General features: G+C 38.6%; 1 protein-coding gene across 1 annotated transcript; it reads left to right on the plus strand.

Moving 5' to 3' along the window:
• The first annotated feature begins 4,669 nt into the window (after positions 1–4,669).
• Positions 4,670–21,501, plus strand: LOC140310293 (tetraspanin-15). The gene is made up of 8 exons (XM_072388562.1): positions 4,670–4,983; positions 10,155–10,340; positions 11,359–11,433; positions 11,539–11,634; positions 13,165–13,281; positions 17,205–17,255; positions 17,913–18,029; positions 20,338–21,501. Exons 1-8 carry the CDS (start codon positions 4,897–4,899, stop codon positions 20,671–20,673), a joined length of 1,065 nt encoding a protein of 354 aa, XP_072244663.1. The 5' UTR covers positions 4,670–4,896; the 3' UTR covers positions 20,674–21,501.
• Positions 21,502–22,958: the final 1,457 nt, after the last annotated feature.

Consider the following 22,958-nt stretch of genomic DNA (forward strand, 5'->3'; position numbering starts at 1 on the left):
AGCTATTTGTGGTTCTGGACGTTCATGAGGTGTTTTCTGATCTTTCATTTCAAAATCTCCTTGTACATTTACTACCCTTGACAGTGTTGGATATAGTCCTACAGGCTGATTGATCTTATCTACTTCTACCTATTCCCTCTTCAGTACTGCTACACCCTCCGTCAAATTCCTTCTGTGGCGAAGACCTTCATTTTCAAACAAGTTTAAAACTTTCAATTCAAGCTCTCTCTTTTTCTGTCTCTTTTTGCTTTTATATCTTGGTTTGTGATCTTTGATTCTTTGTTCCATATACTCTCAGGCAACTACATCAAAAGTGCCATCATTTGGCCAGGGTGAGAACACATTTTTTGTTAGTTTTTCCCATTTTTGAGATATTTTCTTGAATATCTTTGAAATGTTCTGGATGCTTGGCACTGATGATTATTATTGGTGTTACATTCAATGTTTCACCTAATTACTTCCTCCGCCTTTTTTTTTTTCTTTTTTTTTTTAAACTCTTGGATGTCTAAGTTTAAGCTAAGCTAAAGCTCAAACCAATGCTAGTTCAGTACCAGACTCAGTTTAACTTAGATGCTGCCAATTATGCTAATGGGTAGGCTAGGCTACTGTCGGTGCTAACGTTAGTGTTATCCTATGTTAGCTTTGAAGGCTTATGCTCTAAAACCAATGCTAATTCAATGCTAGGCTAATTTAGCTTGTTGCTATTGTGATTTCTAGTTTGGAGTTAGGTTAATATTAGCTTTATTGCTAATGCTAATACTTGCTAACCTACAGGAAATTTAAACTAGATTTATATTAGCTTTATTGCTGTTGCTAATAAATGCACATTTATTGCTAATTTAGAATTAGATTAATATTAGCTTTATTGCTACTGCTACAAAATGCTAATTTGTTGCTAATCGAGAGCTCAACTTATTTTGATGTGACTCAAGCTAAGGGCATTGTCCTAACTTTTGCTCTACGCAGATGCTTCCAATCGGATCTATATACAATGACCTTTCACCAATCCAAATGAGACATCAATGCACGTCACAGCTCTGTAAATTCTAACCATTGAAATATGAACACACCTCTAAGCCTACCTCCCGGGATCTTATTAACTCCTCCCAATCTGTAATCCATTAAACAAAAGAGAACAACTGAACCACACCCTATTCTTCAACTCAAAATGGCATCTGTAACACTCTTGTAACAAATTAAGAAAGGGCCAAACAATCTCACAAGCTATAGACAGGGAGAAATTAAATCCCAGCTTAATTATTGTACTCTGAAAACTGAAATACCACAACCATATGATAAAAGAAAATGTGATTATAACAAGAACATTTGCAGGTATTAGTCACTGAACAAAAAAGCATTCAAGGACATCAATGCAGTGCAACTCAAACCAGCAACCTGAACCAGAAACAAGTTTAACTAGACTGTTAAACACAAAATATAGATACACAATACAAATCACAGCAGCCCTGCAAAAAATACAATGGTAATAGAACACACTTGATAGATATAATCACTGTAACCACACCCTATTCCAACAATTTAGCTCCACAGCTCTGTTATTCCAGTTTTCACTTACAAAATCCTTCTTTAACTTCTGAACTTCAGCAGTCTGTCACTTTAAGAACAGCTTAAACTTTTCTCTCTCATCTCAAACCCACTCATCAGGCTGAAAGAAACAACTTATGCTTACATTTATTTTACTTACACAAACCGGCTTTTAAATTTTCATTCAGAACTAGAAATACATCAAGTAACAACACTCTATTTCACAATATTAGCACCTAAGCTCCTAAGCCATTTTCACCTACAAAATCCTTCTTTTGACTTCTGAACTCTGTCTCTGCAAACTCCTTTCTCTCCTCTCACACACAATACCCTAAACCAGTGGTGGAGTGACAAGGAGATTTCCCGGTTGGCCGGCCAGCCAATGAGCTCAAGAGAACCAGCCTGCACGGCCAGCCCTGCACAGCCATGTGAAGTTCATGAGCTGCCCATTGAGTTAAAACTATTGTTAATCAAGCATGTTCCTGTGAAAACCTCCAAGATCTCCAACAGTTATACCAGAAAGTAGTCCAACCAATATATATAACACTTGTTGTGTCTTTATATCTCACTCATGGTTGCTGGAGTGTCAAACTCACTCTCATTAATCCAGCCTACTGATTTTTGTTTAGCCTCCTATCTTGATCTAATTCTTTTTATTCAGACATTACACTTTATTGTCAATTGTGTGATTTTGCCTACTGCTACCTAGTGGTCATATTTCCATTAAGTCCATACATTTTGTTTGTGTAGTTGATATAAGGGAGGTGGAGGGGATGGGTTGGGCCAGTTGTTGGCTCTTTGTGGGCCGGTGCAGTCAGAATTGTCCCGGTGGATTTTTGTGTCCCACTCTACCCCTGCCCCAAACATACGTAGCCTAAACAACCTCTCACTCTGACCTTTATTCAGTTACAACAGCTCTATTCTCCCAACATTCACTATGTAGAAGTTGTGTGTTAGCACTGTGTGTGTGTGTAAGTAAATTCGGCTGTAATTACGAAATTAATGTGTGTGTTTTCATCATGTAATAGATATTAAAAATCAAGAGAGTCAGGGATGGGATGAGTTGGGACCTTGATTTTTTTTTTCCCAACATATTCTCATGAAAGGGTTCGTATGGAGACGTACGAAAAGTTATGTACATATTTTCATGTCAGTATAGACAGGAGGCTTCACAGTAGAGAAGTAGAAGATAGCAGACCAAAGTTTGGCTGACAATTTCATGAATGGTAGTTTAATTGTACCCCTGTTATATGGCAAATATAAGAAGGACAAATTTATTCAATTTATTCAGTGAGGAAAAATCTGCCACAGAACCTAATGTTAGAACATAAAGGAGTCATCACAGGGCGGAACAATATAGAAGTGGTTTAACAACAGACTTTAACAGGCAGATTATTATTGTCTGTAATTGTAATCTTCCATATAAAAAGATTTAATATAACTACTTTTATCAAACTAGACTACTGATTTGAATGATGTATATCTGTTACATACAATAGCGGCACCTTAAAAGCTGATTTTAACTAATAGACACCAGGAAAGGCAGAAGTTCTGTGCATATATTCAAGTGGTTTTAAATGTGTAAATCAGGCTGGCTGGAGAATGGCTGTATTCAAATGACTTAACACAAGAAATGACTTGGGTTTCTGAACTAAAACTCAATCAGACTGCCACAAACTGTCTCCCAGTCTGGCCATTGATCCTGAGAGACCGGGGGACAGGAAAACATTTCCAAGTGTCATTTCCGACCCTTTGATTGATTGGCTTATGAGAGGCTTGGCCAAAATAACCCCCCACTTGCCACGAGGAAAGTAAATTCCATTATTTTTACAGATGTGAGACTTCCACTTTAAGAACTGGCACCCTGCTGACAGTCTAAATGTGATCTAAGGTAGTAGATTTGATCTCCTCAACAAAAAATAGTGAATTTGTTTGTGAAAAATATTTGGCTGTGTGGATCTGAGCAATAACCAGTCTTTTCTTTGCCCCCTTATTCTTTATCCTGGTTTTGTTGGGAGCACACATTATAAATACACTGTCCCTCCATTGTAGATTAACGCACAATAACTTTCACATTCCTTGTAGAGAAGTTCCCTTTTGGATCTCCCATTTTTTTCCACAAGGTCAGAGATCAGGTAGAGTGATAGCAGTGTATGCAGGGAATCATCATTATTATTGTAGTTTGCAATGAAAGATAAGAACAATCGTTTATAGGTTTTCATAACAAATGTAAACTGATAACTAATGTGACTCTAGTTGGTGCTTCACTCCGCAGCACATGTAATCACTTTACTTAAAACTTAAAACGGATGTAGATGAGGAGAACCTGAGACTGTATGAAGAAATAAGATGAAACATAAAGGTGGTGATCTTCAAAGTGGAAAGACTTTTAATAATCTCTGGGGTGATCCAACACATGATCAGCTTTACGTGTGTAAATGTATCTGTAAATGCATCTGTAATGTGTCATCAGTGTGCTAAATATATCCAACAAGCAACAAGTTGATGCAATTGCTGATGCAACTTGAAGCAAGAGCTGGGATTAGCTACACCGAAGTAATGCATTACAAGTATTCTTGGTGATTATGTTAGACATCCTGATAGCACGTTTTCTTTTATTTCAATAAATATTTGATAACATGGGTGTTATGCTTGAATTCCTTTGAAAAGTTTTTATCAGACCTGTCCAGGGTGAACCCCGCCTCTCGCCCGATGACCTCTGGGATAGACTCCAGCCCCCCCGCGACCTGACCGACGGATTAAGCGGGTATAGAAAATGGATGGATGGATGGAAGTTTTTATCATTAAACAGTTTACATAGAAAATATTGAAGCAGCAGTATTGTATTACTTTAAATCCTCCTCTGAGAGTAATTTATCACTAATCTTTAGCTTTCTATTCATTTTCATTTCTATAATCTATTATTTTTCTATAATGACCTAATTACTTGATAGTGATTTTTCTTGTCATCCCTTTTTTAACGGTAAGCATTACATTGTGTACCTGTGTCGTGTACAGAAGCTTCAATTAAACCCACTAATATGTTATTTATTATGCATGGAGGCTACCCTTGAACAAGTAGACCGTGTGACTGCCCCTTTAAGAATGTAGTCAAAACAAAGCGTGGAGTGGCCGCACGGAAGTGGTTTCGTTTAGGTGGTTACCCACTGTACTAAATGAGAAATGAGAGTGCTAACTAGTGCTAATTTCAAATTTCATTAGCTCACTTAAATGTGTTATATGTTTCTTTAAGAAGATTTTATATTTCATAAATGTAATTTCTTATATCACCCGAACCAAACGGAGGATAGCGAGCTAGCTTGTGAGCTAGCTTTATTAAAGCAATCAGCCATGCCGTCCTACTCTGATCTTAGGAAAACCAACCACTTCTACTACTTCATCAAATTCACCCTTAATATCTACTCAATGCTTTTCTCGGTAAGTGTGTAGTTCACTAGTCTATGATGTCCGCATTCACTCTAAGTTATTTTAAGCTACAACAGTATCTGCTAATTGTTCGAGTGCCGAACAAGCCAGTAGCATTAGCGAAACAGCATTCCAAACTACACTCAGAACACTTGTGTTTAAATTAAACATTTGATCCAAGCACATACATAAATAGCAAATAAATGTTTTTATTCATATTATGAATATATGTGACCTACTATATAACACGGCGTACACCCCCAACAAAAGCCGCTGATAATTTAGATGATGTTTTAGATTTAAATTGGTGAATCGGCTTTAAATATAGCGAACTTGAACCTTTGTAGCATTACACAGAGTAATGGTGTTTCTCTGAGATTTTATTTAGATTATCATCCTTATGCTGGATTCCACACATGCTACATTTACTAGAAGACTAGATAGTGATCAGGAAATGGTCATAGATAATATTCCAACAATGTGCTGTTGTGTAAAGCAGTATTCAGTTGCATTGTTTTGGAAATAGGGAAATTGAAGGGAATTCTTTTGATACTAGCTAGCTGTTGAATGGTTGTCATTCTACCCAAGACACTGTATCATTTTAAATTTTAATTTGTTGTTCATGCAGGAAGGTGTGGGAAGCCTGTTAAGACAACATGTTGCTAATATTTCAGGGTTGCATTTGGCATTGCAACAAAACGAAGCTATCTTCGATCAACAAACATTTCGGTGGTGCAGGGCGTTGGATGCAGTTAAAGGGATGACGACTTGAGTGTGTTTGCCGACAGAAAACAAAAGCGGGCTGAAAGGCTATTTTTTCCCCGAGTAATATTTTTATCAATTGTAATGGTGATAATTATATTGAAAGTTTGCTTTTAGCTAATTAAAACCCACCAGTGAAAGTCTATCTATATTTATTGCACAGAAATGATGAAACTCTACACTTGATTTACTACTCTGCCGCTGGCAAATTGAGACGATTCTGCAGTTTGTCTTGAGGTGAGCAAAGGTTAGAAGACAGATTTATTTCAGTTAAGTTTGAGTGCTCACCCCTCCCAGCCTTGATTTTCAGACTGTGCCATAATTTCAATTTTATCCAAATGAGCAAAGATGTGTTGAGGCCTTCTTTGAATGGGATGGCCATGGAAGAGTAAACACACAACACAACTCTCTTTTAATAAACCAAATTAACCTAGGAACACCTGTAGTCATTCATTTACTGCATTTTTTTAAATTAATTTTTTTGGCTGATAATGCATCGGGAAGTTTGACAGCTTTCTAAACAATCCACTCCTGTGCAAAGGATGACTAACAATGAGTCATCCTTTCTATGTTACCTGTGTTTCCTCTGGCTTCATCTTTCCATAATTGTGTTATTTTACACCCCTGAAGGTTATAATTGAATATGAATGTAATACATCAGTAGTCAGATTCCATTTGCTCTTCGGAGTCCCTCTAATGTGCTTTGTCTTTCCCTCTATCTATTTTTGTTACTGGTGTGATTTAGGACACCTTTTTTCCACGCTCAGCTCAACAGACAAAGACATCTTTGGCCCCAAGCTAACTATGTAGACTTAATTAAAGATATCGTCGCTCTGGGAATGCTGAGTTTGGTTAATATAAGTAGGATTCAAATAGCAGGAATAGAACTGCATGTGTCCAGTGGGATTAAGCCAGTCTCACTCAGTGGTATATAGATTAGTGGGTTGTTTTTTTTGTTTGTTTTTTTCAAATACAACACAGTATTTTACTGATGATACTACAAAGGACACACAGCTTGGTTTATTGTTGATTTTACATTATGAAATAAGGCTTCACAAGTCACACCTGTACGAAGTTTACAGTTGAGGCCTTTGTGCAGTGTCTGCATAGCCGTAATGCTCATGTTCAGAAGCCATCGGGGTCTTTTGTTTTGGGGGAGGCTGATATCGAATCTCTTTCTTTAAACTCTGTAACTCAGTTTTATCTTAATCACAGCTGAAGCGAAGGTTAATGCTGACATTGGATGTGGGAACCAAGCCAGAAGTGTTTGATAATGCTTTCTAGAGGGTTCTCTGCAGTAAATGGAGTTGAGTAGAAGGAGGCAGTTCTTAAGGCTGATTGCTTCCTTTTTCTAACTGAAAATCAATAACAGAGAAGCAAAGACAGTGACTGCCCATTTTGAAACCTTTCATTAGTTAAGCAGAAACGCAAGACGATGTATTTTAACTCATGAGCTGTAAAAACATTTTGTTTGTGTGTTATAACTTCACAAAAACAGTGAAGTAAAAACCCATTTCTGGTTAGAACAATTCCTCCTTCAACATTTAGCAGTGTAACCTATACCACCACTGACCATAGCCTTGTTTATTCACTTGAAACGGAAACAGTCAGTGGAAACGTGATTAATTCACATTTAAGCTGCATCCAGATGACCCTTAATCCAAACTTATTAAAGGGGGTGACTCAACAGGTAACAGTGTGATTATATTTATGTAAAGCTTATTTGTTTGTCATGATCACATTTTTGGAACTCAACCAATAATCTCTTTTTATATTCGTTAACTGTCTTAATCCTCTTACAACACCCCAGTTTTGTCACGTGACCCATTTGAAGCACCTAATTCAACTGGGAGCCATGACCAAGCCAGCCAGTGTTTTTTGGCCAAAGCTGGAAAACGTCCACTTCAACCTGCTTAGACAGAAAAACACAACTTTAGAATGAATGCAGCTGTAATCCTCTTACAGTGTAATGTGCGATAATGAGACACAAGGGCTGACACTAACTGATGATAGTGGTTTTACATTGTTTTATCAGCTATATCCTTAATAATAACAGTCTCGATGGTTATGAGAGGATAAGACAAGATCGAGGACACAGGTGTCCTGAGGAGCTAATTGTGGTTAAAGTAAAAAAAACTAAAAATGTGTGACGACCATTTTTCTATTTTTCTGTGTCTCTGATACATCATCCTTTCACTATTTCTTTGTTTGTTCTCACGAAACTTTAAAAATCGCTACGTGTTTGCTATGTATGATAAATTGTTAAAAGTCCCTCTGATATCACTTCTTTCTGTAATCACCCCCAAAAGAGCAGGTTGTTTTTAAAAAAAATAAAAAATTTTTTTTAAAAAAACAGGGCATGGTCAGTTGTGCACAGGCCAAAAATATATTTAAGAAACATTTTACTGCCATGTCTAAGTGTTGATCAGGTTTGATCAAAGAATGGCAAAAGAAATTAAAAGCAGGTATATGTTATTTCATTTCAGTTTTATTTATTCAGCGCCAAATCAGGACAAACGTCATCTCGGAGCACTTCAGAGGTACAGTCCAATTGAAGCCAATTATGATCCGGTCCGTTGTAATACAATCACAATCCAAACCCTGTACTCTTTGAAGGATTTTTGTCATTAAAATAAACAGAGCAACACATAAAACTCATGTGGCCACATTAAGATTGGAGACAAATTTGCTTTTAGGCAAATCTAATAAACTGGCTAATCGCTGGCTTTAATTTACTGCTTATCTCCCTGTTTAGTAGCTTTAATTGAATTCACTCATTCATACTCTCCAGTGTCAGTGTATTGTGGGTTTGTTTCTTATACTGTCAGGTGTCTCGTGCTTATTAGGGTCCGAGCTATCTTTTGGCGTTATTATTATTATTATTATTATTATTATTATTATTAGGGTCCGAGCTGTGAAACAGCAAGGAACTCCTCCTACAGATTTAATGTTAACGGCTTCAAACTTGGTGTGTTTACTCTTCAGTCATGGGGGATTAAAAGTTGTGATCAGATTTTCCAAATTGTTAAAGATGTGTCCGTGGCAGACCCTCAAACTTTGACGACTCGCCACAAAACACAAAGTCACTCATAACTTTTGCATACATTGTATGATCTTCACCAAACTTCATAGGCTTGCCGGGGACTTTGCCCTGAGTGCATACATATGCGCATACTGACACTCACCTATAGCGCCACCTGCTGGTGGTTGGAAATGTCACTGTGTATCCATAACTCGCATATGATCGAACTCCAACTACAGATTTAATGGTAACGGCTTCAAACTTGGTCAGATTACTCTTCTGCCATGGGAGATTAGTTAGGAGAATTTCTTCCAACGTCTGAAGGTCGTGGCCGTGACAGACCCTCAAACTTTGAGGACATTGCTACTGCTCAGCACAAAACACAGTAACTTATAACTTTTGCATACATTGTCCGATCTTCACCAAACTTCATAGGCTGCACTTGGCCTGCACCCAGAATGCATACATATGCCAGAAATTACACATGCTTATAGTGCCACGTCACTTTTTATGCCTGGTGGTACTACGCCTGGCTGAGATTCTCACATCCTGCTCTACACTTGATGGACGGCTGTGCGGTGCGCATCGGACTGAGTCCAGCGCATACCCCGATGTGCCCACCTGCGAGGGCCCGTTCATGGCTGCTTGCAGCTTTAATTCCTCTTGAGTTTACTGCCAGGAGTCTGAGCATTTGACACTCTTCATTCATGGTTATGATTGCAGTTTATTTGAGAGAGGCTTTGTCATTACTTTGGCAGCAACAAACCAACTTTAAGGCATCCCAATTAACTGGATCTCAAAGTGACATTTTAGTGTGTTGTGATGGTTCAGACTTTTTTCTTTCCTCCTAAGTCTGACCAGTTACAGTCGAGCTTTAAAGAGCTTATTTTTATTTTTCCACCACTGTAGGCTGCTAAAGCCAACTGTTAATGAATAAGAGAAACTTTCCGACCAAATTCACTAAGTTTAATTTGCGATTTGAAAACATCTGTTTTTGTGAAAACCAGACTTCTCTCTTGACGTCATTTTCTTCTTTCCAAGACAGTTTTTAAAACCCTTCTCAACAGAGATTCTCAGTCTGAATCTAAAAGTTTTAAATAGTTTGAAGATGTACTGTAATCATTATTATTAGTGTTAGTGATTACTATTCATAAATGTGAGAAACCACTTCAGCTCCAAGCTTGAGATGACCAAAAGAGAATTTAGGATTGTCCTGGATGCAGCATTTAGGGAAATCAAACTGTTTGTGGTGTTTTTTTTTTTAAATGTATTTGTTTACTTTAAATCGTTCAGACGAGGGATATTCTGTTGTGTGTGTAGAATGTATGCAGTCACAGCGAAGTATTTCCAGTGTGAGTCTTAATGAAAAACTCTTTGTTTCTGCTCCGTCTCTACACAGCTGATGGGGCTCTGCGTGCTGTGTGTGGGAGTGTATGCAGAAGTGGAAAGGCAGAAGAATCGAACCCTGGAGGGTCTTTTCCTGGCTCCTGCTGTGGTGCTCATCCTGCTGGGGTTGGTGATGTTCACAGTGTCGGTGGTGGGAATGGTCGGATCCCTCAGGGACAACAAAACCCTGCTGCACATGGTAATGTCTGCTGGAAGGAGAGAACGAAAACCATAACAACAAGAGGGAGGGAATCCATGTCTGCATTGTTTGTTGCTAGTTGCAACTCTTTGATTAAGGAAAATTTATTGTGTCATTTTCATTCTTGTCCAGTATCTCACGTTCAAAATTTTAAAACAGATTGCCTCATCAGTTTAGTCACAAAATCAAGCAGATAATTTAAAATACCAACAGACACATTTATCCCATATATGGGTCTTTTGTGTGTAAATATGTGAGGAATAGAATTTTCATTCAGAGTTTGCACAGCGACAGCAATTCATGAAGCACCAATACCCTCAAACAGTTGGATGTCTTTTTTTTCCTCCTCAAATGCTGTTGGTTTTGTCAATAAAGAGCTCAAACAGAGCACAGGGACATTATTGCCGTTTCTATGCAACCATCTAATTAACTGAAGTTTTAAATGAAAAGTTGGCAATAAAAAAAAGTTAGTGATGTCTGTGTGGTTTGATGAAGACGATGAGGAGCTAATTTTGCACCGATTGAGTCGTAAAACCACACAACAAAATGACCTATTATGTTTCCTGAAAGACTGAACAAGAGAATTGAAGCTCTTCTGTCTTAAGAAATCTCAGCTTTTCTCGTCCTTTCAATAACGTTGAAAGTAAAGACTGGATTCTGTGCTCTTAGGAGGATTATTTTTTTTGTTTCTTTAAAGGTCTCTTATATTTTCTGACACCAACCTGACATATAAACGGCTGAGATAAATATCATATCTCAGTGTTTGTCATCACAGTGTGGTACGACAACAGTAACTTAGGTCTGGCTTCTCTAAACAAACTGTTCAATACTTACAGAGGATATGCAAACTTTTCTTATAGAACAGAATTTGTCAGGTGCATCATCTGAATCTGATACAAACTTCTCTCTGGAGCTGTCTGAAAAGTTATTGGTGACTGAGGCTCAATGTAAAAACAGTTTTCTGTGTGTGTTTTTGTTGGAAATGCAGTATGAATTTGTTGTCTGGTTCCCTCCACAGTTCCTCTGTGTCCTGTGTGTATTGCTGCTCCTCCAGGCAATTGCTCTCACTATGGCTCTCATCTTTGAAAAGAAGGTAAATGTTGTTGTCCATCCAGTACAAATCTTTCTATTTTCCCCTAATGATGTGGTCGATCACCACTCTCTCCTCTGTGTTTCTGCTTCCCTTTTTTTTATCTAGACGTCTGTCTTGTTCCAGAGCAGTATACGAGAGGGAATTAAACACTACTACGATGATCTCGACTTCAAAAACATTCTGGACTATGTACAACAAAAGGTAGTACTACGTTTTACATGGATAATATTTAGAAACGGGACATTTATTATGTATTAGATAGTTTTCCATTGGTAGTTTTCCATTCAAACAAAAGCTTTTAATCACAAATAGACTTACTCCAGAAAACTGTGTTCATCAACAAGACAATTACTTTAGGGCTTTTTCGGCTATTTTATTACATGTTAGCTTTGATAGTGGGATGGATTGATAATTATGGTTCATGTAGCTCAATCTTTAAAGGACTCACCACTATCCATCATTTGGCTTTTCTAAAATGATCTCTTGGAAATGTTCAGGTTTTTTTTCAGGTTTTTTTTTTTTTTTAGGGCACCATAAAGATGAAGTGCTGTGTGTTTAGTCGTGACAGCCTGCAGCTATGAAATCAATGAGGTGGATGAATAAAAACAAAGAAAATGTTTATCCTGCCAGTTTTTAACTGTGAAGTGATGGTAAAACTGACTCAGAATGAACTCAGTCTCACAAGGACATTGGAGGGCATCTAGGATCTTCATGTGTTTGTAGACCTAGAGAGGGCTTATGTGGGAGGTACTGAGGAATTTTATGATATTTGTCCCTTGTTGTACTGTTTAGTCCATGTACAGTCGCTGAGTCTGGTCCACATTGCAGACAGTACGTCAGATTAATTTCCTGTCCATGTCAGAATCCACAAGGGCTGCCTTTTTGTCATTCATTCTGATCATAACCTTATTGGACTGAATTTCTGGGCCCAGCCATAGGTCGGAGGGTTTCCAGGTCAGTTAGCTAAGGATTGCAGCTTTGCTGTTTACAGATGATGTGATCTTGTTGGCCTCACTGAGTGGAGACCCGCATTAGGCACATTCTGGGGTTTACAGCCAAATGAAAAGCAACCAGGATGAGAATTAACACCTCAAAGTGTGAGGCCTCAGTGTCCCCTCTGAAGAGGTGGTTTGGGAGAGGGACATCTGAGGATCTCTGCTCAGACTCTTGGTCCCAGATAGACAACAGAATTACTCAAAAAATTCATATCAAAACACCAACCACTGGAGAAGCTGGCCCTCTTTGTCTCTGGCTGAGAGAGTGACCGTTATTTATTGTTCCCTTAAGAGGTAAAACCATTTTATACACTGAAAATGTATAAAGAAATATTCTGATGGGGAAAATGGATAGATGAGGATAGGCTGGGCAGAAGTGCCCTGTCCTTCTCATCAGAAACAAGCGCTCAGGGGTGGACCTGAGAGATGGGACTGTGTGGTCAGAGAGGCGGTCCAACAGAAGGCTTTGTTGCTTGTATTGGATTAATAATTTCCCTTATTTCACCGGTCTGTTATTTGATTTCAGACAGCCAGCCCGGTGTAAAAGCATGCAGCTAAGGCCAAGCAATCAAAGAGATGGAGAGGTTGTTGTCTAAGAAAAGATTCCACATGTTGGAGGCTTGACTGAATTTTCTCCACTACATGCTTCCAAATAATAGCCAGTAACTGACTGTCAGAAAGCTGCAGTCTCAGACTCAGCTATCATGCTTGGTTCCTCGTCTGTTTTGCTTTCCAGTTTTCATGCTGCGGAGGAGATGAGTACAAGGACTGGGGAGTCAACCAGTACCATTTCTGCAATGGTACCGGTCCACTAGCCTGCGGGGTTCCATATACCTGTTGTGTTCGACGCAAGGTGAGTGCTGGCAGCACGCACAAAGATGTCCAACAGGAGATTGTTTTGCTGTGCAGGTGAAGGATTCAAATGTTTTGGTCAAGATCAAAGGGATGAAAATCCGTGACCTGAAATAAACAGACTAAGAGGCGTTAGCATTATATGGACGTAGATAACCTTCTTATTTTTTATGATGCATTCACTGGCTCTGCATGCAACCACAAAAAGTTTTTGTTGTGTGTGATGCTGTCACATGTAGTTCAGTGAACTATGCTGTGCAAAAAAAAATTAACCTTTTGCAGCTTCTTGCAAGAAGAACGCGTCCTAAAGTCCGAGTAAAGCCGAAATTAAATGCGTGTGTGTTATTAACTGCTCAGCCAAACAGGACGGATTTAAACTGTCAAGTAACCAAATGTCTCAAAGTCTAAGGTGATTTATCGAAAAATCTTTTCCTGTGTCTGAGAGCGTTTTTATGCGTGTCTGGGGTCTCTACCAACTCAAAAACTCAGAAAAAAAACATAAGCCTCACATTTTGCTTTAGGCCTCATATCTCTGTGTAATGTATGACATGGTTGTCCAGCCTCTTTTCTCACTGACGTCAGGTGAAGGTGACTACATTCGTATACCTGGGACTGGGAAGTTTAGTCTCTTTAGCTCTCAGGTTATTTGCTTTATGCTCAATCATACTGTAACATCCTGTAAGGGTTCTTAAGTACTATAGATCTCAAAACCGACCCTGATGAAGGTGGGAGGAGTGCACACCAGTGGATCACTCGGTACCCTAAAATGATCTGCTTGCGCAGAGGTGTAAATTAATGGATGAAAAAGGTAGTGAGTCTCTGTTTTATTTTTACCAAAGCAAGTCACAGACCTTCATTAAGACCTCAGGTATTTGTGTCAGCTTGTGAAAAAAGGACTTTAAGAAAATAAGTGAGATCTAGTTTAAGTGACTCAGTATGGTGCTTGCAGCAGTGTAGTAGTGTGTCCATTAATCCTAGTTGTCTCTACCTGGAGAAAAATGAGGTTGGTGTTGTTGGCGATTCTCAATTTTCCGTCACCGTGGCTCTGCACATAATTATTCAGTGTGTCTGCGGTTACTCCTCTAACTTTAGCTCTCAGAGGAGGTGCGCAGCACTCTGACCTCTGCGGTGCTTTGCTGGCTATTCACCAAATTAATCCACAGTGTGTAACTCCAGTAAGTACGTGCCCATTCAGCCCCTATCAACCATGGAAAGAGACTGTTAGCGCGGCCCTTCTGTCCACTCTGATTCTCTTAGCTCTCTTTTTCAATAGCCAGCCCAAGTTCTGTTGATTCTGGCATCCATAGAAGAGGCATTTCTGATTGAAGGTACAAGTTAGCTCCCACTGTCTTATACACAGATAGCATGGTTGGCTTGTTCATTGTAATTGCACTGTTGTACATTTATTTCCCACGTCAGTGTTAGATGTTTTAGCGGATTTTAGACTATCATTCATCTATCATTACCTAACACTTGTAACATCTTATGCAAATCTCTGAATTTGCTTTCCTCAGACTTTAAATGATTGGTTATTACTTATGTTTCTTGCCTTTACCACACACAGCTCTACAAGAAAGTTGGTTTGTGAACACAGAACTCTGCTCCTACTGTGTAGGTCGTGTGTGTGATGTTTTTCTTTGGATCTTTCCACTTATCCCCCAAAAATATTAAAAGAAACACACCAAGTAAGTTCAGTGGATGAGTCATCCAGCTTGTGTTGTGCAGTTTTAGGTAGAAAAAAAACGTATAGTCTGATGACATGATTGGAAAAACATGTTTTTTCAAAATGATATAAAATTAGACCAGTTACCTGCCATTTTGGAAGAAGGAATTCAATCTTATTTAAATTTTTAGTATGAGAGAAAGTGATGAAGGTTTTTCGTGCAACAGATGGATGCAGCTTTGTGTTTGTTTTTAAGTTGGATTCCATATTTAGGATCAAATTAATCAAGCATCTGATTTCCCTTTTTTTTTTTTTTTTTTTTTTTGAATCATGAAGATCAGTTTCAAGTTCTAGTGGGTATTGATTTGATAAGCTTAAATTCAATTCCCTGCAAAATTATCCATAAATATATGTTTATAAAATATCTGTGAACATCATCATGCCGTTTATGCTCTCTTACACTGAGCTTCCAGAGTGATTCTGTGTAAAACATGAGCTGTCCGTCTGTGAGATAACAATTTCTGCTGGGCCATAAAGTGACTGGTATTGTTGATAGATTATGCTAACTACATAATCAATCTGTCAAAGCTCTATTTTGTTTTTATCCTGCAGGCTAATGGAGTTTAATTACCGTATTTTGCGCACTATAAGGCTCACCTGATTATAAAGCGCACCCTCAATTATGGGGTCCATTTCTGTAGTTAACCCATACATACGGCGCAACTGATTACACGGTGTACGTATTACCTAATATTCTCTGATTGGTTTATCGCTGCCAGCACACGTACAGTCCCTGTGTCAGCGGGAATTGGTCCAACGGTCAAGGACAACATCATCGGTCATTTTTACACTTATAAACTTATAAACTGCACATCGGTCTGCATCACCCATCTCAGACTGAAGAACAGGCACTCACTGGGACATGGGCAAAAGCATTAATGATGACACGATTCAATCACTAAGTACGAGCTCCATACAATCTTTGCCCCTTTCAGAGTGAATGGCTGGGATCCGACTAAACCCTGGATTCACACCGAGCGCAAAGCGAGCGACGGGAGTGGGCTACTGGCCATTCTTTTCCAATGTAGGGCGAGCGGTGTGTGATGCTGAGGGGGCTTAATGCCCCGATGAATGCTCCCCGCGGTAAATTCAAAATGACTGTATCCGTAACAGATTTTGGAATCCAGTGCACACATAAGGCGCACCAGATTAGATGGCGCACGGCCGATTGTTTTTTGTAAAAATTTAAGGCTTATAGGTGCACCTTATGGTGCGGAAAATACGGTAGGTTCTTTTGCAGACTTGACTGAACCACATGTAGTTTAAAATTCTACCTTAGGTTACACAAGGTTACGATCATTTTTAATGTTATGCTTGATCTGTCTTTTCACCCAACATGAATGAACTGCTTAGCTTCCACAAAAAACAGCATGTTTGTTTGCTTGCTTGGTGGTAGAACACAAGCCTGCTTTCAATTGGTTGTGGTCATTTTGTTAACAAACATTAAGGTGGACTTGTGTATATTCAAAGGCAAAAATGTGGATTCAAAAAGCTTAATAGAGTTTAAATGTTTGTATTTAGTTTTATACTTACTGGTGTTATTTATTGATATCTATAGATGGAGATCTATCTTGATTGATGAGTTGAATTTTTGTGTCTTGAAGTTAAAGCCCTCACACTTGGCCACATATCATTTGGAATCTGGACCACAGAAACTGTATGTTTGGCTCTTTTGAAAGACTTCAGACTCCCGTTGTTTAGAGTAGACTCTGTAGATTAACCTCTGACCTCTGTTTGTGCAGACACGCTGTTTTGATGAAACATTTCAGAGAAACCACTTCAGCCAAAAAAATACTAATAAGGATGTCTTTAAAGACTGCCAGTAACCTTAACCTTCTGCTCACAGCTCTCTTGTTTGCTTGTCTCATACCCTGCTGATAGATGGCTGACATCCAGAGACGGTCCACTGGGACAGTGACGTCTTCTGCTTTATCAAACCAATAAGAGACACTTTTTATCCACAAAAAGAGCTGAGGAGCATTGTCAAGCTGACAGGTGTAGTTGGTAGTTTTGTCATTGTAGATGGATCACAGAAACTGTTATCGGTTCCAACCTGCCACGGCTGCACTTTAGCTGGTAGGGACAGCTACACCCCGTTTTTAGGAGCATTTCTGTCACATGTCTCCATGTTGCTGTCTCTGCTCATCTTGGCTTGTTTGAAATCTTCTTTCTGACCTTTCACATTTTGGCTTGTTTGGCAGATGGGAGAGGTCATCAACACCTTTTGTGGCTACAACACTCTGAACGAGCAGGTAAGAGCAGTAGGACAGTTATTAGCAGACGTTTTTTTATGTATTATGATTCCAATACATTATCACATTTTCGGGCCTAAATAAAAACTCATTCACCCACTGACTACATAATGCCTGATTATACAATACATAAGTATTTTGATCATATTTTTCTGCATCATATAATCATTGTTATTGATCTGTTTACTTACGTTAGAGACAGATTGGGGTGCTTCTAAAATCATAACTGGTTTTTTTTTAATTAGATTACCGTGCATATTACAGATGCTTAATATCTGCACAGATAAGCTTTTTTGATAGCTTCACATTGTGCACATTCCTGCTTCGTGGTATTGATTCTTCTTCTTCTTCTAACTGGATGTTTTTATTTACAAATATAAATGACTGCCATGTTCTTGCTCGATGTCTCATGTCATGTATTTATGCTGCTCTGCTCTGTCTTTCAGCAGCTAGTCTTTACACTGAGTAAAGTACTAAGCAGCTAAAGGCTGAAATGAACATTCCCTCCATTTTATATAGCAGCTTTGGGGTTTGAGAGCTTCAGTGGCTGAGCTTTCTGGGGTTTTTTTTTCTTTTTTTTAAGGGGGAGGTGGTGTCTGAGTTTGAATTTAAAGCTGAAACTTTTCTCCTGTTTTCTTCCTCTGCTGTGTCTATCAGCGGGAAACCCTGCATGAGGTGATCCATGTGCGGGGCTGCATCCATGCAGTCAACCTCTGGATGAGTGACAACATTGGAATAACCATTGCACTCTGCTGTGCCATTGGGCTGCCACAGGTAATTGAAAACTCAAGGCAGAGACTTGCTGACACTGAACAGAAACTGCCTTTTAAACTAAATGCACTTCTCCAACTGATGATGTTTTTTGCCCACCAACGCTTCCTGTGAAAGTTTCTGAAAGATTTAGCACTCTCAGATTCTTAGCAAAAATACTTTTCATGAGGTTTAATTTCAAGTTTCCAACAACTTTCTTCAGTGACTCATGTTTCAACACCTCATACATTTTGGTCAACCTTAATTTGTCTCTTGCACATAACAATGTCTATAAATCTTCACTTAGAAGAATACGATTTGTGGCTGCCCCATAAGAGAAATAATTATAGTAATTACTTTGCTACATAAATAGCTTTGGTTCCCTCTGCAGAATAAATTGTAGCTCATGCAAGCTGCAAAAGATGTATACTCCTGAGGTCACTAGTCCCCCCCCCCTACTTACCATTTCTTTCAATTGTTGTGGCATTTATACACTTAAATTTGTCAGGAAGCTGACCCAAATGTTTGCAAATTTAAACTTTAAGCCTGAGAGTTTTTTGAAAAGCTTGAAGCTTTCCAATCAGGGCCCTTTCAAGGATCAGACCTTAACCACTAAAGGATTTGTGACTTGAAAACAATGCTCCTCATCAGTGTTCACTTCTTCTGCTAAATTACACATTTTACTGAGGAAGTGAAAAAATGTTGCAAAGTTATTCAACCTTATTTAAATTCTGTTAAGATATACACCATGTTAACTTCAGAAGTAGACAGTCTGCTTATGTATAATAGTTTATGAATAATCAATTTGTTCAAATATATCAGATTTTATGGGTGACCATCTATTTGTTAATGAAACATCAGTCAGTCAAAAATTTCAAGTCAAGGCAAAGCAGACATGAAGAGAAATGTGCAAAGCCTGGTTTAAATCTCCAGTCAACATGATGATCAAACAATGGCAGAAGCATCATGTAAATCAAGAAGCTAACAGGTCAGACAAAAATCTGAAACCAGAAATAACTTTGACAATGAATCGCATCTTCTGAATCATCTCCAGACATCCAGACATGGCCTCTGTAGAATAATTGTAATTAAGAAAGGGATAGATTTTTCAGAAATTAATCAAAATCTGAATGGTAAATCACATGTGTACCACGATTGGAAAAAAGTTAAAGCTTTTGACTTCATATAAGGTCCAGCTTTAGTTCACAGATTCAACACACCAATCATGTACCACAGCTCCAGTGGATAAGTTTAGTCTGTTGCTGCCGTCTCAGAGTGGCATTTACATAACTGAAATCAGGTTTAGACTTTTTTGACTCTTTGTTGATACTTAGAAAGTCATATCATCAAGTTACGTCCATGGAGCTAAGTTAAACTGATAAGCCAGTGTATTTAAGAGCTGTTACTTTGTTAAACTACTCCCTCTTAACCATGTTGATAATGTCTTAGTAAAAGCATTTCCTCTAATACATAAACTATTTTGCTCTGAGACTAGAAACCACAGAGGTACAGTCCATATGCATAAGTGCAACTCATAGACAATAGATCTAAAGTTAAGTAGTTAAATAGTTACGTTGTTGTAACTGTTTGGCTACAAAGTGTGGAACAGTTTAGCTCAAAGGCTAAGAGTCAACAGTATACCTGTAGGTAGTTTCTAATTAGCAAATCAAGTTAACTTACTTTCTTTCACACTGTTTAAAGTATGTTAGCAACCATGAGGTTTTAAACACACATTCAGTGGCAATAAAAACACATTATCAGATCCTCTTTCACAATGTACAGTACTTTTTGTTTAAGATTTTAACTTGTACCCTGAAACAAAGGTAATGATTATTATGACATGGCTAATTACCTATTGATACAACAGGCATTTACCAAAGGAACTGCCCAACTGCTGTAGCTCTAAAATGAAAAAGTCTTTATTAATCAATATAAGTGTGCTGTACAACTGGAAACCCAACAAAGCAAAGCAGCAGGAGAGGTAGACCATGGAGGAAGAGACGGTGACAAACTGGCAAGCGCAAGAGTGACAATAGGTGAGTAAGTAACGGGAGACAGATGTGAATTGAGACCAAGGGACAAAACCAAGATAACTAAGGACATCAAGGGATAATGACAAGAATTAGAGTAGCTGGCCAAGTAGAAACTAAACAGGACACACAAGAAGTAAACACTCAAGTGAAACATGAACATTCACAGCACTACATGTTATTGTGATGGCCAAGTGATTAATGTTAATGGCCAGTGTATGATAAAATTAATTTAACTCATTAATGAGACACAAATCGTGCACAGCAACACTGATATGTTTCCGTTTGGTCTCCGTCTGCAGCTGCTGGGCATCGTCCTGAGCTGCGTCTTCTGGAACCTGCTGGTGGACATGAGCGAATCGGTCGACATGGTGGACTTCAAGCTGAAGAAGTCTGAGTTCCAGTACAGCGAGCTGGACTTGGCCGGCGCCGGCTGGTGCATGTGCCTGCCGAGGGATGGCGGTTACCTCCCCGTCCCCGCCGCTGAGCCTGAACTGGACCCCATTGACGTTCACCTGGAGAAACTCAAGAAGCAGCCGCCTCGCACTCACTCTCAGCTCCGAGAGCTGCAGCAGTCCCGATCGGCCAGCGGGCTGGACGAGGTCGACATTGGCCGCAAGCAGAAAAGAGAACACTGAGTGGTCTTTTTCACCCTGTCTTGCCTTTTGAGTTTTTGCCTTTTTTCTGTCTGTTGTAATCATTTGTTTTGTTGAGGTTGTGTTGCACTACTCTGTGGTTGAAATTCAGTCACTGGATCAAGATGAATTTGACCAGCTAAAGGGATCAGAAGTACTTTGGCACCTTGAATTTGTTTACAGCAAAATTTGAATGAAGAAAGCAAAAGGCTTTTCTTAAAATGTTTGACTTTGTTCCTCAAGGATTTCTGGCATTTTATCTTTTTTATTTTATTTTTTTTTCCGCCTTGATTGAGCTGTGTCTCAGTGCTAAAGCTTACCTCAGGCTATTTTCAAAATAGCCCAGTAGTCAGAGGACACTACTATTTGGTTGTATAAATTATTAGTAGCTTGAGAAGATGTTTTTCATTGTCTGAGAACTAGGACTAGCCAAGTGTGTGTCATGTGTAGCGTCTGTGACGGATGTATATGGTTTGTTTAATATTTGTTTTTTATGATTTCATGTTTATTTTGTGCAATCACTGTACACTGTAAGACTGATGGTTGTGAAATAACATGGGATGCATGTTTTGTACTGTATATGAAGTCATTTTAAGGAAAAAAAATCTACTTATCAGACTCTCGTCAGGGGGCTTTTCCATTTTAATAATAAGCTTTTTATTCCTTTCATCTTTTAAAGGAACAACTTTAGGCATTATCCACACTACAAACCCAGTGAAAGGCAACTTGGACAGTTTTTGGATGAGTTAAGCATTGTTTTGAGCTCCCCCCCTAGCTCCTGCCTTGTTTCAGCACAACTGTTCTTGTCAATAAAGCTGAATTTGTCTACTACTGTGTAATTTTTTATTTTTTATTTTTTTTTATTCATCCATGCTTGATTCCTGCCAACAAGCAGGGTTTCTACAGTCCTTTCATCAAAGTTTTATTGATTGAAAAAAAACAGTAAAAAAAGTAAGAGGCAACAAGAAGACATTGAGAGGTTACAGTGATCTGTCATCTTCCTGTTTTCACAAAGGCTGAAATTCTTCTGTTAAGCAGGCTCCCTTCATAAATCTTTCTCCTTAGATGCAAGAATACCATCCATATTAATTAAATTCACAAGCAATGCATGAACACACAGTTAGTCGTCTATCCTCATTTGCTTCTCACCTGTCTCCATCATTCGGATGATCAAGAGATAGTGCAGACAGAATAATTACAAAGGGGAGATGAACTGCTTAGCTGAAGAAAAAAAACAACGATCTGAGAGCAGGATCTGCACGCATCCAAATAAGCTGCGATTATGGTAATATGGGATGGATTTTGTTAGAGTCATGAGGGGAAACGGAATCTCTCCACTCTTATCTGTCAGAGAACAGACTCACCATCAATATCACTTGTTCCACATGTGTTGAGCTCTGATAATAATAAGCAATTCCTGTACTCCTTGAAAATTACAGAAATTACCGCTGTGACACTGTAGCACGTATCGACTACCGTACATCTTTACCATATGGTGAAGGGAGCTGGTGAACTACAAATTATGTTTTTTGTATAAAATTATATATTTTTTTTGTTTTATGGACATGGTGAAGTTACAACTGACCATTAAAACCAAAAGTCTCAATCCACCCCTCATTTCTGTGTATATTACCAGGAAATCAGAGATAGATGCAGGGATTTATTGAAACATACATGGAGACACAGTATATATCAAAGTGCCATTCTGACCAGCTTCAGAGTTAATATTTGGTGTGACCTCCTCAATTCTTCAACTTGCACTCTTTGTTATTTCATTCAGCTTAAATCTTTAAAACAAATCTGGACAAAATTAGTTGCCATTCCTAATGAAGAACGAGATAACTACCAGTAAGATAATAAATAATAAATTATCTTGTGGAAACTCACAGGTGGTGCTCACAGGGAAAGCTTCTCAGGGGGTTTTCAAACGTTGGCCAAACAGATGAAAGTGGGCTTTTCTTTGCTGAGCTGTATAACACACAGTATGAGATACATAATTTTAGTTTAGAACATTAATAATAACTTTATTATATAGCACTTTTCAAAAACGAGTTACAAAATGCTGAACAACAGAGATACCGACCGCCTTTGGCAATGAGGCGGAACCTTGGGGCTGAAAGTAAAGCCGTGCTGGTGGATCTCAAGCAGCGTTTAGGCTTGTAGGGTAAAAGCAGATCACGGATATAGGCAGGAGCCTGACCATTTAGAGCTTTAAAAACGAGTAGTAAAATCTTAAAATCAATTCTAAAACTCACAGGCAGCCAGTGGAGAGCAGCAAGAGTTGGACT

The sequence above is a fragment of the Leuresthes tenuis genome, unplaced genomic scaffold, assembly GCF_036924035.1.
Source record: "Leuresthes tenuis unplaced genomic scaffold, fLeuTen1.0.hap1 SCAF_6, whole genome shotgun sequence".
NCBI lineage: Eukaryota > Metazoa > Chordata > Actinopteri > Atheriniformes > Atherinopsidae > Leuresthes > Leuresthes tenuis.

Bases quoted from the DNA above. Each gene is read 5' to 3' on its own strand.
- LOC140310293 (XM_072388562.1), top strand. From the start codon at position 4,897: ATGCCGTCCTACTCTGATCTTAGGAAAACCAACCACTTCTACTACTTC. The intron at 4,984-10,154 runs GTAAGTGTGTAG...GTCTCTACACAG, and splicing joins TCTACTCAATGCTTTTCTCG to CTGATGGGGCTCTGCGTGCT. The intron at 10,341-11,358 runs GTAATGTCTGCT...TTCCCTCCACAG, and splicing joins ACAAAACCCTGCTGCACATG to TTCCTCTGTGTCCTGTGTGT.